We start from the raw sequence: 16,155 nt of genomic DNA, 5'->3' as shown, positions 1-16,155 counted from the left end.
CAAATCTAATTCTTTCAAGCAACTTGAAAAATTCTTCAGACGTACCATTTATCTGCTTCAATTTATTCTTGGCATCAGATCAAAATTTACTCAATTCTTTGTGCCTGATGGTTAGTAGGATTGACAAAATTTTTACTGTAGTTCAGAATATAGTGGTCAAACACAGGTTGTAATTATTTTTTTAGAACATTGATTCAAATTGAGTTATGTTTCCTTTAATAATGGTTTCAAATTTTGCCTCAAGGGCAGCAATTTTGCGGGAGGAGACGAGTCAATTACATCGACCCCAGTGTTTCTCTAGTACTTAATTTATCAACCCCCCGAAAAGATGAAAGGCAAAGTTGACCTCAGCAGAATTTGAACACAGAACGTAAAAGTCAGAAGAAATGCTGCTTAGCATTTTGTCTGACATCCTAATGATTCCACCTTATATATTTCTTATTGCGTGGCACCTTGGGCAAGTGTCTTCTACTATAGCCTTGGGCCGACCAAAGCCTTGTGAGTGGATTTGGTAGACGGAAACTGAAAGAAGCCCGTCGTATATATGTATGTATGCATATGTATGTGTGTGTATATGTTTGTGTGTCTGGGTTTGCCCCCCCCCCCCAACATCGCTTGACAACCGATGCTGGTGTGCTTACGTCCCCGTAACTTAGCGGTTCGGCAAAAGACACCGACAGAATAAGTACTAGGCTTACAAAGAATAAGACTTGCACGACTAAAGGCGGTGCTCCAGCATGGCCACAGTCAAATGACTGAAACAAGTAAAAGAGTAAAGGAAATATAATAACAGTAATAATTATAATAATAATATTAATAATTGATAATAAAGAATTAGGCTTCTAACGAAACCAGTTCCAATTTCATTTCACAAAAACGAAACAGAAAATAAAATACCTTCTTGCTTCAGTTTCCACCTCTTATTATCGCCCTTAATTACCTTGCTGTTTAATATACCTGGATGCTTGTTCTTTTACTTGAACATCAGCATCCATGTTGTCAGCTGGAACCAAACAGGATTTGTCTACCAAATATTATTTGTCCATCATACGTCTTCTTTTATTGCTCACTGGTCTGTTCCATTTGCATTCTTTGATGTTGTTATTTAACATAATATATAAACCTTTAGTTTGGTTACTAACTCGATATTCAGTTGTGAAATTCCAAAATCTACCTCACAAACTTGAATAATATTTTCTTCGAGTGACTCAAAAGTGTTTATTATTATTTTTTTAAAAATTCCACGCAGTAAAACTAATAAATAGTTTCGACGATATGAAAACCTGGAGATGTAATTAATATTGGTTAATGTCTATCAAACGCGTAAGGAATCAGTCTGAGTCGAGTAGGAATTATGAACAAAAGAAGGATTCGCAGGATTTCGTTGTTATACAGAACCAAAACCATCTCCGATTGAGTAGAGTTACATATTTTTAAAAAGAAGATTAAGGGAGATTTGGCTGCTATTTTTAGCTTTTTGATAAATTGCGAACAAGTACTTCGCTCCCTAATTGACTCTGGTCACACAGATACTTGCTTTTACCGCCCTAAATTCAAATTGATCTTTGAATATGGTCCACAATGCGTGTATTTGTTTCTATGTTAAGTTATAATAAAAACAATTTTACATTAAACCGAAGGATTATTCTATAATTTATTAATAATTAATGTATACTGTATTAATTATTCTTTAACAAAAATAGTATTGATAGCATAGCTTCGTCAATTGATTTTTAAGGCGAATTCATTTTACTACGTAGCACCAATTTAGTTCGAGTTACTGTTCTCGCTGTACTGCGTTCGAATTTCGTTGTGGATCGACTTAACTTCTTTTTATAAACTGGAGCCTCGAATGGCTCAGTGCGTTAACCTTAAAAATCAATTAACGAAATTAGAAATTATAAATAAATAAATAAAATAATAATTTAAATTAAGGACCCCCACCACCCCGAAATCCCTGCTTCTAAGTAACGAACAACAAAATGGTTAGCAATACAGAATGCGGCAGAAAAAGCTCCAATATTTTGCACGGCCTTTGATATGGTGTTAGCGAAATTAGGCAAGTGGTAATGGTGTCTGCATACGGCAAATGTTTTGCCGTTTATAGTTTTGGTTATTGTCATGGTTTGAATCGGTACACATTGTACATTTGCTGTTGAAACATTTATCAAGAATGGGAAATCCGAAGGCAGGTTTTGCCGTATCCTTTACCTACATACATACATGCATGCGTATATACGCACACACATAATTACGTACATGCATGCGTATATACCAACATGTAGGACTGTATTAAAACAACAATTTAGAAAATTATAAGAGAGAATATACGAATATATTTGGACATAAACTTCAAAGTAATGTTATTTCAACGATATGGTACAAGAGAATCTAAAGTTACAGGTTATGTTGATAACTGTTTCTAGTTAACGCACAAGGGGACATAGTTTGTATCATCGAACCCCGTATTCGGCGTGTACTTTATTTTAATGATTATGAAAGGATAAAAGGTGAAGTTGACCTTTGTGTGATTTGAACTCGGAGCCAGAAGATTCTGCATGGCTGCACCTTAATATGCATGAGCGCGCGCACGTGTGCGTATACATATATTGTTTTATTGTTTCTTTCAGTCATTAAGGCCGTGTGGTAATTCTGTAGTACTACCCTCCAAGTTTTGTATACGATCATACGAACGCCGGAATAAATTTCAGTCCTTCACTGAATCAGCACAAGGTGCTCTGAATAAACGCTACACCTGAATCTTCTGAGGTGGTTTGACCATGTGAAGCGCATGTCTGACTCTTTTATCTTTTGTAAGTTTTCTCTACAGCCAGCAACAGAATAGTCATTGCTTGGTCGGATGATTAAATAAATAGTTCAAAGACCAACTAGTGAGCCATATCAACCTTTGAAAAGTGGATGTCATCGCGATCCGTCGTTTACTTGGACAATCTAACGGGAAACTAAAGACAAGGGAGAGAAAGACATTCGGTACCACAATCAGGTGAACGGTGAAAAGAAGCATATACAACGAAAGCAGTCTTTCCATCAAACACTTTACGTCTTGTCTGCTGGATTGTGATGTACAATCGCCAAAAAGGGACGCTCATTATTATTATCATTATCATTTTGTCGAAAGATGGATGAATGTGGCAAAGATATCCCGATTGAGTGGGCCTGCCCTGAGCTTGCACCTGTTAGTTGAAGAGAACGGATGGAAGAGGTACGCTTGCCTGTGGTGTCCTTGGCGGACTGAGTGATCCAGGATTGACGAGGTTCCTTGGCTGCCTCTGGGTCGCACTCGTCCCTGTTGGGAAATTTTGTTGTTAATCTTCCAGTTAATTAAAATTTTTTCTATTATTTACACGTGTATATGTAACCACGTCCCCTAGCCTTCGTCTTTATATTACGCTCAATGTTTTTCGGTGCTTGTAGCTAATAAAGAAATTATTATCATCATCATCATCATTATTATTATTATTATTATTATTATTATTATTATTATTATTATTATTATTATTATTATTATTATTTAATAAAACAGTGTCTCAAATCAACTTCAAGTTCAAAACTAAGACTAAACTTTTTAAAAGCGTGTTTAGAATCTGGAGTTACTCCCCTTTGTAGTTTATCCAACTTTCGTGGATGAATTTTTTTCTTGTTTTCCTTTCATTTCATATTTGTTAAAATTTTAGTTCGCAATTGAAACTGTAACATTCTGTTTATCATAAATCAGCATCTAAATAGACATGGAATCGAAAGATCAAATATATTTATAAAAATATTAGAGATATATCCTTAAATTAAGGATATCTTTTAGTTCTTTAAAAAAATTAAATTTTGATTTGAGTAAGATTTTCAATTTTTAATTCTTTTTTTCTTTCTTTCTTTCTTTTTCAACTTCTCTAAAATTTTCATTTCTGAAGACATTTCTGATTTCACTGTTTGAAATTATGACAAAATGAATAAAAATGCACAAAATAATGAAAGCAAAAGCCAAATCTGGAGTTCTTCCTGGGTTTATTTCCTCGACAAATAGGTGCAGGCGTGGCTGTGTGGTAAGAAGCTTGCTTCCCAACCTCATGGTTCCAGGGTCAGTCTTACTGCATGGAGATGTCTGCAAATGTCCCTGGCAAGAGTGGAGGTGCATTTTACTCAGCCACTTTCAGTTCTCTGCAATCATAAGAGGTGAGATGTGTGAACGAGTTGACTGGTCTCAATGTTCTGCAAGGGGTCTAGGTAGCAGAAGTGACGCTTCTATAGGGGCACAGAGAGAATATTCTAGAAAACTGAATCACACAGTGGCTCAATGCTGACTGGTTGTTTAACAGACCTATTGTATGAAACTGCTGTGGCTTGGTCATGATGTCTGACTGGGTATCCAGAGATTCGGTTCTAAATCACTGCTACAAGCTCTAATTAAGGCCCCAGCTTCATGTAGTGCAGTGGTTTTGAATCTGGATGGCAATGCTCTCTGGAGGCTCACAATGGAAAGGTAGCTGGCAAGGGAGGAACTATGGAGGATGCTGGATGCTTAAATGGGTCAAGATTTTGAAAGTAAAATATAACCCTTTCAATGTCAGCGAATAGCTTAGATGGGTCACAAGAGAAGTAAATGTATTTTTGATAACCTAAGGGGACTTAATTTGCACTGGAAGTTGTGACAATAACTAGAGAAAGAAAGAGAGTGAAAGAGTGTTGTGATATTTCTTGGAAAACTACTGGTTTTTCTGTCTACGCAAAGGGTAGACTATATAAAGTTTATTATAAGTCTTAAATGTGTAATATTTAATTCCTTATTGCCCACAAGGGGCTAAACATAGAGGAGACAAACAAGGACAGACAAAGGGACTAAGTCGATTACATCAACCTCAGTGTGTAACTGGTACTTATTTAATTGATCCCGAAAGGATGAAAGGCAAAGTCGACCTCGGTGGAATTTGAACTCAAAACGTAGCAGCAGACGAAATACTGCTAAGCATTTCGCCTGGCATGCTAACGATTCTGCCAGCTCACCGCCTTATGATTTGAGGTATGGACAGTGAATGAAGACAAGTTTTCGTCTGAAAAATTGGATTTTTATGCTGGAAAATATGATATGAAATCAATATTTGTATACTGATTTTGTATGACTGAAACCAATACACAAATACGATATCAATATAATATTGATATAGTCTGATATCTCTAACAATATTGTCTTTATATTCTAGCAGGACAAAAACAACAATAAATTTTGATTTTTTCCTTTTTTTAGTTTTTTTTTTTTTTTTTTTAATTTCTTCACTGTAGAATTTCTTCATTGTAGAATTTCAGAAAAACATCAGAAAAAAATATTCAGAAAGTAGAAGAATATTCTACGAAGTGAATCATTTAAAGGTCAAAATGGGAGAGAGTAAAGTATTAATAACAAATAACAGGAAATAGCTTTGCTAGATCTGTTGGACTTGAATCAGAATAAAATCAATTATGTGGACTCCAGTGTAATAATAAGAATTTCTGATTTAAGCACAAGGCCAGCACTTATGAGGCGAAGGGGAAAGTCAATAGCATGAACCCAGTATTTGACAGGTACTTTATTTATCAATCTTTGAAGGATAAAAAGTAAAACTGACTTTGGCAGGATTTGAACTCAGAATGTAAAGAGTAAAAAAAGATACTGCTGAGCATTTTTTCTGAAGATCTATCAATTCTTTCAGCTCACCGCCTTATGTGTAATAATGGCAACAAATTTTGGCAGAAGACCAGCAGTCTTAGGACAAGGAAGGTTAGTTTATCACATCTGTCCCAAGACTCATCTGATAGCTATTTCATTGAAGAAAAGCAAAGTTGACCTTAGCAGGATTTGAACTCAGAATGTAAAGAACCAAAAATAAGACTACAAAGCATTTTTTTCTGTAAATTTATTGATTCTGTTAGCTCACTGCCTTATCTGCAAAAATGGTTTCAAATTTTGGCACAAGGCCTGCAATTTTAAAGGATGTGGTTAGTTGGTTACATTAATCCAAGTACTCTAATCTTTTGTCTTCTTTGATCTCCCTCTTCCTTCCACTTGGAGCACTCAATAAATTTATTATACAAATGACATCTTCCACACACATCACATGACCAGATCAGAACAGTTCTCTCCCCTGAACTCTAAACTTGATTCTCTTTCCAGTTTTTTTTCTCTCGTTTGTCTTCAATTGTTCATGCTCATTGACATTACATGTCTAGCAAGGTATGCTTGCCTCATTTCATTCCCATCTTCACAAAATCCTCTATATTCAAAACCAGTATCTCACACTTTAAATTATAATACTTAAATACAAAAATAACAAAAAAACAAAGACATCAATGTGCTTTTTAAAAGAAATAACATCCTGAACTTTCCCATCCTATTCTTGCTCTGGCTACAATGCCTTCAGAACACCCACGTCCACTGCTAATTAAGTCAGAACACCAAGTCTCCACTGCTAATTAAGTCTCCACTGTTAATTAGGTCGCCAAGATAACAAAAGCTAACATTTGCTAAAGAGCCTTCCAAGCAATTGAAGGAATCTATCTCATGTAATCTTACTAACTATTTCAATGATGTCCCAGATTTAGATGCAGAGAGGCCCTAAACCTATTCCACTTGTAAAAACCCTCCTTAAGAGCTTTATAAACATTAAACATCTTAACTGGAGGCTCCCTAGATTATGCGGCCCTAGGCTTGAGCCTGTTAAACCTATAAGTAAATCCATCGCTGCTTCTGTGCATCTATTATTTACGAAGCTTACTTTTCCTGTCGGCACACATACCTGTCTAATGACACCTGTGGGATATGCTGACATTGTGATCCTGCAATACCTCATGTGTACCTATAGTTTATAACGGGTTCACTGTATGGAATTTCTGCCTAGTTGTCTTCTGCCTATTTTTATCTGATGGTAGTAGCTACAAGATTCTGTCTTGTGTCTTGCAAATTAAAACTTTAGTCTTTACTCTTTTTGCTTTGAGATCTATCAGTTCAAGATTTTACTTTGTAGTCTTGAATTTCCTCTTTAATCTTGCACGTGCACACACACATACATCTACTCACACACATATACTCATCTAACCCATGAAGGGATTGAGAAACAAATGTAAAAATGAATATGTAGGGGTGGGGGAATATTATTAAGCATGGGGACAAGTGACAGTTAGCAACAGGAAAGACATCTGGCCTTAGGAAATCTTCCTCAACAAATTCTGATTGTCCCATGCAAGCATGGAAAATGGAAGTTAGAACGATGTTGATGATGATGATAATCCATACATATTCAATGAGTTTCTTCATGATTTCTTTCTGTTCTCCTCACAAGGTATTGGCCAACCTGAATCTAGAGCAGAAAGACTCTTATCCAAGATACCACACAACGGGGTCAAACACAAAAGCACATGGGTGCAAATGAAGTTCTTAACCACACCCACACGTATGTGAGATGTATCAATTATCGCAATCAACTGAACCAGAATTTATTAACTGAGAAATAAACCAACTGGAATTTCTGACCTTTATCATGAAAATATTTAAAGCTACTAATATGTTACAAAAATCAGAAAAAGCGATGTAACATGCAACAGAAATATAGAATAACAAGAGCACTCAGAGAGTGCAAACCTCAACCAAAGGCAACACCAACGTCCTCTCAATGATTAACCGGAGATGATTTTTAAAATGAGAATATCTGAAATAAGCTCGACTGCTCTCACAAATAAGAATACTAAAAATGAACCCAACTGCTCTCAAAAATTAAGTTAAAAAACAGGAAAAATAATCCAGAATCCTTGTCTGGTACCAGATCAGTACCAAAATCTAATCAGTTTGTGCTAGTCATGAGGCCAAACATCCCTGGAAGTTTCGTGTGAATCCATTCAGTGGTTCTTGAGATATCTTGTCCATGGACAAACAAACAAACAAATGTGACTGAAAACAATACCTCGGCCTTCGCTGAGGTGGAAATGATAAATCACTTCTAAAGAAGACTAAACATTTAGAATGTACTGATTTACATTCAGCTTCAGAGCATCTGCGGTTGTACTAAGAATTTATCCTCTTGGTAGTTCCTCATAGTCTGAGAAAGACTGTTCAGCAATTCCTTTGTAAACACCCTGCAGATACAATTCGTTTACAGTGCTTTGATACTTGTGCTGCACATAAACTCACTGCCTCCATCAAATCAACCTTTGCCAGTAGAAGGCTGGCAACGGCCACGATTGGATGGTGGTTTTTACGTGCCACCGGCACAGGGGTCACAACTACAATTTCCATTTGATTTTCATTTTGATGTTGATATACTTGACTCAATAGGTCTCCTCAAGCATAGCAGGTCGCCCTACGCTCCAAGGTGCTTTTGAATGGGCTGGCAATGGTTATGCAAAACTGGCGTAGGATACAGCCGCAAACTCCCTTTATTTGCCAGGTCTTCGCGGTCACAGCATGTCTCCAGAGGTCTCAGTCTTTTGTCATTGCCTCTGTGAGGCCCGACGTTCGAAGGTCATGCTTCACCAATATATATATGTTAAGTTACTTCCAGTTTCCATCTACCAAATTTACTCACAGGGCTTTGGTTAGCCCTTGGTTGTAGTAGAAGACTCTTGACCAATATGCTGTGGAGTGGGAGTGAACCTGGGACCATATGGCTGGGAAGCAAGCCTCTCAACCGCATAGCCATGTCTGCACCATACATATAATGTGCTTTTATAGATGCAGAAATGGCTGTCTGGTTGAGATTTTGATGGTGATGACAACAATGATGAGGATGACGGTGATGATGATGATGATATATGCTTTCATTTCTGTTGGTCATTTAGTTTGTTATGGCAGTGAGCATCATAACCTTTTGTGTTGTTTTTATGTATTTCTTGTTCTGTTGATTGTATTTCTTCTCCCTTATTCTAAACACTTACCATTTCCATTTCTTTGTTGCAGTCTATCAATATGGAATTGCATCTGCTTCCACCAGTTACCAATATTTTGAAATTCTCATTCCAGAGGAAATCTCATACATATATAAAATAAGAGCTGCAGAGAATTTCGGGACTTCCTTTGTAAGTCTATTCTCATCATTCCATTATTTTTGTTTAATTAATATAGGGATATTTGTAAGGTGCTGAGCTGGCAGAATTGTTAGCATGCTGAGCAAAATGCTTAGTGGCATTTCATCTGCCTTTATGTTCTGAGTTCAAATCCCACCAAGGTTGACTTTGTCTTTCGTCCTTTCTGGATTGATAAAATGAATACCAGTTGTGAACTGGGGTCAATGTAATTGACTTACTTTCTCCCCTTAAATTGCTGGCCTTGTGCCAAAATTTGAAATCAGTTACGGGGGAGTTGTGATAGAAAGGTGTTTGGAAAGGCAGCCAGCCATAAAAACTCTGCCGAAACAGACACACCAGACTTCTGATGCTATATATAGGTTTACAGTTATCACGTAGGCACTTTAAATTTCTACTAAAACATTTTATTACATTTAAATTTCTATCTTACAATTAACTAAATTAGCATAGAATAATGGTTTCATATTTTTTTATAATTAAGATCTAAACTGTTAATATATGAATGCAACAGAGATAATTGAATAACTGTAAACCTACTTTTGGGCCACCCTGTATATATATATATATATATATATATATATATATATATGCCTGCATATAATCTTGAAGCTATGAGAGAATGCCTGATTAATTCAAAACAATGTGAATAAATAAGCATTACATTTTGGTAGAGTAATCTAAAGGGTTCAACACACAGGATTTTGCTCAGAACACCAGTGGATTGCCAGACATGGTATTTAGTCATTTCAATGACCAATATGCTGGATGATCTAAGCCAAAACCAATTATTCAGTTAATTACACTTAATCAGGTCCATGTAATTATTCAGTTACATATATATATCTGTCGATTGTTAGATAAAAACTAGTTAGATGAGTTGCTTGCTAAATTAATACACACGTGCCCCAGCATGGCCACAGTCTAATGACTGAAACAAGTAACACATAAAACATAAAACATAAAACATTTTACAGCTTTACATTAAAATACTGATATATATATATAACATGTCATCATCATTATCGTCATTTAACGTCCATTGTCCATGTTAGCATGGATTGGATGGTTTGAATGGGCTGGCATGCTGGAAGGCTGCACCAGACTCCAGTTTGGTTTGGCATCGTTTTCTATGACTGGATGCCCTTCCATAAAATTTTTAATATTTTATTAAATTTTTATCAAATTGCTTTTAGATTTTTAGACATTAAAAAATGTTAAATTTGAAACAATTAAAAAAAATAACTGTTCAAACTTGTTATTTTGCAGAGACACATATACCACAGGATAAATTTAGTTGTCGCAGAACCTTACTTAGGGTGCAGTCCTCTTCTTAATAAACATGTTGTTGATGGAGCAGTTGTTCTTCTGAAGCAAGGGTAAGGAGGAGGATTTAGGTTTTAAATTTTGAAAGTTTCTATTGGTTTATATACAGAATTTTATATGGAATTGCAGAGCAAATGATGTTTGCTATAATTTATTAAAACACTTTAACAAAAAAATATATCGACTATGTGTGTGTATATGTCACAGATAGCGAACGTGTGTTTGTGTTGATTGACATGTCATGACATTCATTATATACTCACACATACATGCACATACATACATATATACATGCTCACACATACATACATATATACATGCTCACACATACATACATATATACATGTGCACATACATAAAAAGTATACTTAATTCCTCAAATTGTTCAGTCAATTATTCTAAATTTAGTGTCAAAATTATTGCCGTGTGTCTCTTTTATAGGAAATGCACATTTGTTACCAAAAGCTTCCATGCTGAGCAGGCAGGAGCTGTTGCTGTATTGATCACAGACAGTGATTCCAACAACGACAGTGAATATTTCAACATGATACATGACAGCTCTAGTCACATCATTGACATCCCGGTTTTCTTCATGCTTGGAAAAGATGGGTAAGCTATTATCTTTAGTTATTTCTTTTATTTGTCATTATGATGTAACATTAATGAATTATAACGAAAATGATGTCAAGAGTTCACATATTTAATCTTTTGCTTTTTTTTTTTGTTGGTTACTTATTATGAAACTCTCAAAATTTCCAGTCAATGGTAATCATGTATAGCATTATTTCCCTCTTTTCAGAAATTGACAGCATGACATAACTTGTGACATATTAGTTAAACATTCTATGAAATGAGACATTTCTGGATGGAAAATAATCATTGTCTGGAAGAAATTCATGGAATGTGTGTTTTTCTTTTTCTGTTTCTCATTATTAAGGCAATGAGCTTTCAACATCATTAGCACACTGGACAAAATGCTTAATGACATCTCATCAGTCTTTATATTCTGAGTTTAAATTCGTGCCAAGGCTGACTTTTCTTTTATCCTTTTGGAGTCAATGAAATAAGCACCAGTTGAGCACTGTGGTCAATGTAATTGACTTGGTCTCTTGGCCCCTATAATAGAAAAGTTTGTTATTGTTGTTGGTGTTGTTATTATTATTGTTGTTGTTATTATTTAATATTATTACTATTATTATTATTATTATTATTATTATTATTATTATTGAGTGAGAGAGCAGTGCATACCATCCAAGTGACACTGGGGTAAAATATATGAAGACCAGTATACCCATCATGACTGCTCATCTGATAAGGGTACACCAGGCACATGCATCACAACCGTATGTGTACAACATGGTGATCTCATATCAAGATAAACAGCACATAACCTTGCAGATGGGGCCCAGTTAGAATTTTCTTCAGGTTGAGTAGCGAATCCCACTCAAAAGGTGCCTGAATAAGGCTTGTTTGAGGATGATGAATGAAACACCCATATTTCCAAAGGTGAATTATTCAAACACCAAAGAATTCCTTTTAACACATGGCTATGATGCTCCCCAACTACTTCTGCTTATGATCAGAGATGCACTTATCGTCAGCCACTAAGGGACATGCTCAACTGGTTAAGGTCAAACAAATGACAAGCAAATCTGTGGTATTGGGCAAAATATTTGCTGAAGCCCATCTTTTATAACAAGACAAAATTATTATCATATTATAATCATTATTATTATTAAATATCACTGTTATTATGATTATTATTATTATTATTATTATTATCATTATCATTATCCTATAGGTGGATGATAAGCGAGACGTTAAGACGATGGTACCACTTTGGCATCATAAACATCCCAGTGAATATCAGCCGAGTTCCTGTAGATCAACTTCACTTCCCACCTTGGACAATATGGTGATTCTACCAAGGACTTTTTATCCTCTCAGTGGCAAAAATATCTTCTGCCAATATCGTACAGAATCCTGCAATATTTCTGAATACCTGACTGAGAAGAAGAATGGTTTTTTTTCTTTTGTAAATTTTCTTACTTTTCTTATTATTCAAGAAAATTGCTGCTGTCTCTTATGTCAAGTTATTTCCTTTCGGTAAAGTGGGTGCTTATGTGTGTGTTTGGCAAAATATACGAAGGGATAATATTTTACCATTTTTACTAGCATAAAGACAGAACATATACACACACGCATGCACGCACACACACACACACACACACACACACATCATATATATATACATCATATATATATACATACATATATATATATATGTTGATCAGGAACGTCAAAATTTGAATAACTAGACATGAGGTGCCAGTTGTTATAACCATATATATATATATATATATATATATATATATATATATATATATATATATATATATATATTTAAATATATATGCATATATATATATATATACATGTATGTTGTGATGTGTTGCTTTATTGGAAAATTCTTTTTCTGCTCTGTTTTGCTTGTTGGAATCTTTCCACTCATCCACTCAATTAATGAGAGATGATATGAACAGCAATGGACATTTTTATGACTTTATCCCCATTTTCTCAAATTACTGGGGTTTTTTTTTTCCTATCTACAACACTTCCATTGCATCATTTTTGCACCTTTCCTGAAAGATGTAGTAGAATCTTATTGGAAGTATTCTTTCTCTCCCATTTACTTTTGATATTTATTATTCAGTTTATTTTTGCTGCAAGAGACAATTCATGTTCAAAGTTAAATATAAAATTAAAATGAAATGTTCCAAAGTCTATGTAAAATGTCTTTTTGTCCTCTATCGATATCTTACAGTAAAAAATACAGAAATCTGTTTGAGATTTTTGATATAAAAAATATCCATTTTTATCATAAACCAAAAAAATGCCCACGGGCATATAGCATAGTGGTTAAGAGCACGGGCTACTAGCCCCAAGATTCTGAGTTTGATTCCAGGCAGTGACCTGAATCATCATCATCGTTTAACGTCCACTTTCCATGCTAGCATGGGTTGGACGATTTGACTGAGGACTGGTGAACCAGATGGCTGCACCAGGCTCCAATCTGATTTGGCAGAATTTCTACAGCTGTTCAAAAGCTTCGTAGCGAGGTCTTTACTCCTGTCCTTGATGGCTTGGGATAAAATTTGGCCCTTGTGAGATTTAAACATATAGTAATTTTCTCAGTTATTTTTTATTAAACATAACTAATGCAGGAACTTTCTGATACCACCGCATATACGCAGACACATACACACATCAACATTAATAACAACAGAATACTTTCCTTTTTACTCTGTATAAAGAAAATACTTCGATTTATATAAAATTTAATTGATTTGTGGCAAGTTTTGAACTCAACATGCAAGGACCAAGTGTTCTGAAGCCAATGCACACACATGCTGATTTTTCATTCATGGTGCATGCAGCAGCTTTTGCACACACAGTGTGTATGCACCAAACTTTGCATCCAATATGCGCATACCAAGTTTTTGAGTTAGTGTGCATGTTTTATGTTTGGACAGCATGCACATGCAACAAGTTTTGAAGCCAATTTGCATGTACTATGTTCTAACGCCAATGTGCATCATCTGAGTATTAAACCTAATGCATATACGCCAAGATTTTAAGCCAATATGCATGAACCAAGCTGTCACTTTTCTGCATATTTGCCAAGTTTGCATTTAAATATGCATGCACCACATTTACAACCTGGTGCACATTCACAAAGTTTTCAACCTAAATATTTAGGGAAAAAAACTTGCATGTGTCAAATTTTGATATATATAAATATATATGCACTGAGATTTGTTGCTAATGCCATTTCTGCATGCCACAGATTTTGTACATACAACTACACATGTGCCAAATTTTGTAACCAAAGAACATTCAACAAGATTTGCATACAGTATGTATGCTCTCCAGGACTTGAAAGAAATATGTGTGCCAAGTTCTATACCCATTGTATGTGTGTGTGTGTGTAGGCATACAGTCTTTACTTTTACTTGTTTCAGTCATTTGACTGCGGCCATGCTGGACCATCACCTTTAGTCGAATCAAATCGACCCCAGGACTTATTCTTTGTAAGCCTAGTACTTATTCTATCAGTTTCTTTTGCCGAACCGCTAAGTTATGGGGACGTAAACACACCAGCATCGGTTGTCAAGCGATGTTGGGGGGACAAACACAGACACACAAACATATACATACATGCACACATACACACTCACACACACACACTCACACACACACACATATATATATATATGTATATATATATATATATATATATATATATATATAGATATATATATATATATACATATACATACATATATACGACGGGCTTCTTTCAGTTTCCGTCTACCAAATCCATCTTTTCAGGGTTGATACATTAAGTACCAGTGATACACTGGTGTTGATATAATCGACTCATTCCATCCTGCAAAATTGCTGCCCTTATGGCAAAATTTGAAACCATTATTATTGTTATTATTATTACTATTATTATTATTATGCACTGGGGTTGATATAATTAACAAGCCCTTCCCCTCAAAAAGTTTCAGGCTTAATATCTTTATTAAAAAGGATTCTTATCTTTATAAAAGCACGTAAAAAGCACCATCTGATCAAAGTCGATGCCAGCCTCCTCCGGTAGCACGTAAAAAAGCACCCACTACACTTTTGGAGTGGTTGGCGTTAGGAAGGGCATCCAGCTGTAGAAACACTGCCAGATAAGATTGGAGCCTGGTGCAGCTTCCTGGCTTCCCAGACCCCAGTCGAACCGTCCAACCCATGCCAGCATGGAAAATGGACGTTAAACGATGATGATGATGAATTATTATCTTTCTACTTTTGAACAATTCCCTTAAAATTCTTTCCCAATAGATATTCTTTTGGTAGCCATCAATCCATAAAACATTAACCTCTTCAAAATAGGAGGAAGAAATGATGTAAAGGTTTGGTTTCTTCTCTGAAAACCTTAAAAAAACAAAGCAAAAAAAGAAAATTGCTAATTGTAAGGTAGCAAGAATTTAGAGGAAACCTATTTCAAAAGTTGAATTACCAACATCTGTGCCGAGCAAGGAATTTGGGTAGGCAATATTTTGTAAAGTAGTAAATTTACACCAGAATCCTATTTCATAACTTTCATTTTTCTTTCTTTTTCTTTTTCTTTCTTTCTGTTTTTCTTTACACAGTCAGAGCATAAAAGAGTTTGGTCTTGTGAAATGTAAAGAAACAAGAACTTCTCTTAGAAGAGTTAGAATCTGTGAAAAAAGAAAAAAAAAATGGAGGGTGTGGGGAGGAAGAAGACAGTGTAAAGTTGTTTATTCTAATTTCTTAGAAGAAGAAGAAGAAGGAGGAGGAGGGGGAGGAGGAGGACTACACTACTCCAAAGTTATATGCAAAGTTATGCAAGCCAGTCATTGGCTTTTACCCAATACTAACTAAACATCCTCTCTTTGAAGCAATCTGATGCTGCTGCTTCTAGTCTGTTCTTCATTAAAATAACAAGATTTTCCAACATTTGGTATTTTCTCTCTACACTTACACAAACATTTGCTAATTATATATTTTTCAAATAGATATTTGCTTCTAATTTTATTTTTTTTTATCATTTTCCAAATTATTTATTTTAATTTTTTAAATTGTTATTTTTGTTACAGAATCTATTTTGTCATTATAACCCCCCCCCAAAAGAAAACAACAAAAACCAACAAAAACCCCACTAAAAGACAAATTGTTTAGAAAGTAGTTGTC

At 35.2% G+C, this 16,155-nt stretch overlaps 2 protein-coding genes across 2 annotated transcripts in view; one reads left to right on the top strand and one right to left on the bottom strand.

Moving 5' to 3' along the window:
* Positions 1-927: 927 nt before the first annotated feature.
* LOC106867701 (protease-associated domain-containing protein 1) lies at positions 928-12,439 on the top strand. Its single transcript, XM_014912659.3, has 5 exons — positions 928-1,072; positions 8,936-9,054; positions 10,330-10,439; positions 10,828-10,995; positions 12,188-12,439. Exons 1-5 carry the CDS (start codon positions 994-996, stop codon positions 12,303-12,305), a joined length of 594 nt encoding a protein of 197 aa, XP_014768145.1. The 5' UTR covers positions 928-993; the 3' UTR covers positions 12,306-12,439.
* The window catches only part of LOC106867705 (cilia- and flagella-associated protein 99), a 169,284-nt gene continuing 157,130 nt past the window's right edge, over positions 4,002-16,155 (bottom strand). The window contains exon 18 of the mRNA XM_089362951.1: positions 4,002-4,173. Within this exon, the coding sequence (XP_089219077.1) occupies positions 4,156-4,173 (18 nt within the window). The 3' untranslated portion in view covers positions 4,002-4,155. The remainder of the gene's footprint in view (positions 4,174-16,155) is intronic.

This window comes from Octopus bimaculoides, chromosome 14 (assembly GCF_046866305.1).
Source record: "Octopus bimaculoides isolate indiv1 chromosome 14, ASM4686630v1, whole genome shotgun sequence".
In the NCBI taxonomy this organism is placed as follows: Eukaryota; Metazoa; Mollusca; class Cephalopoda; order Octopoda; family Octopodidae; genus Octopus; species Octopus bimaculoides.
The sequence above is the reverse complement of the archived record's forward strand: the minus strand, read 5'-3'. Positions and strand labels throughout refer to the sequence as shown.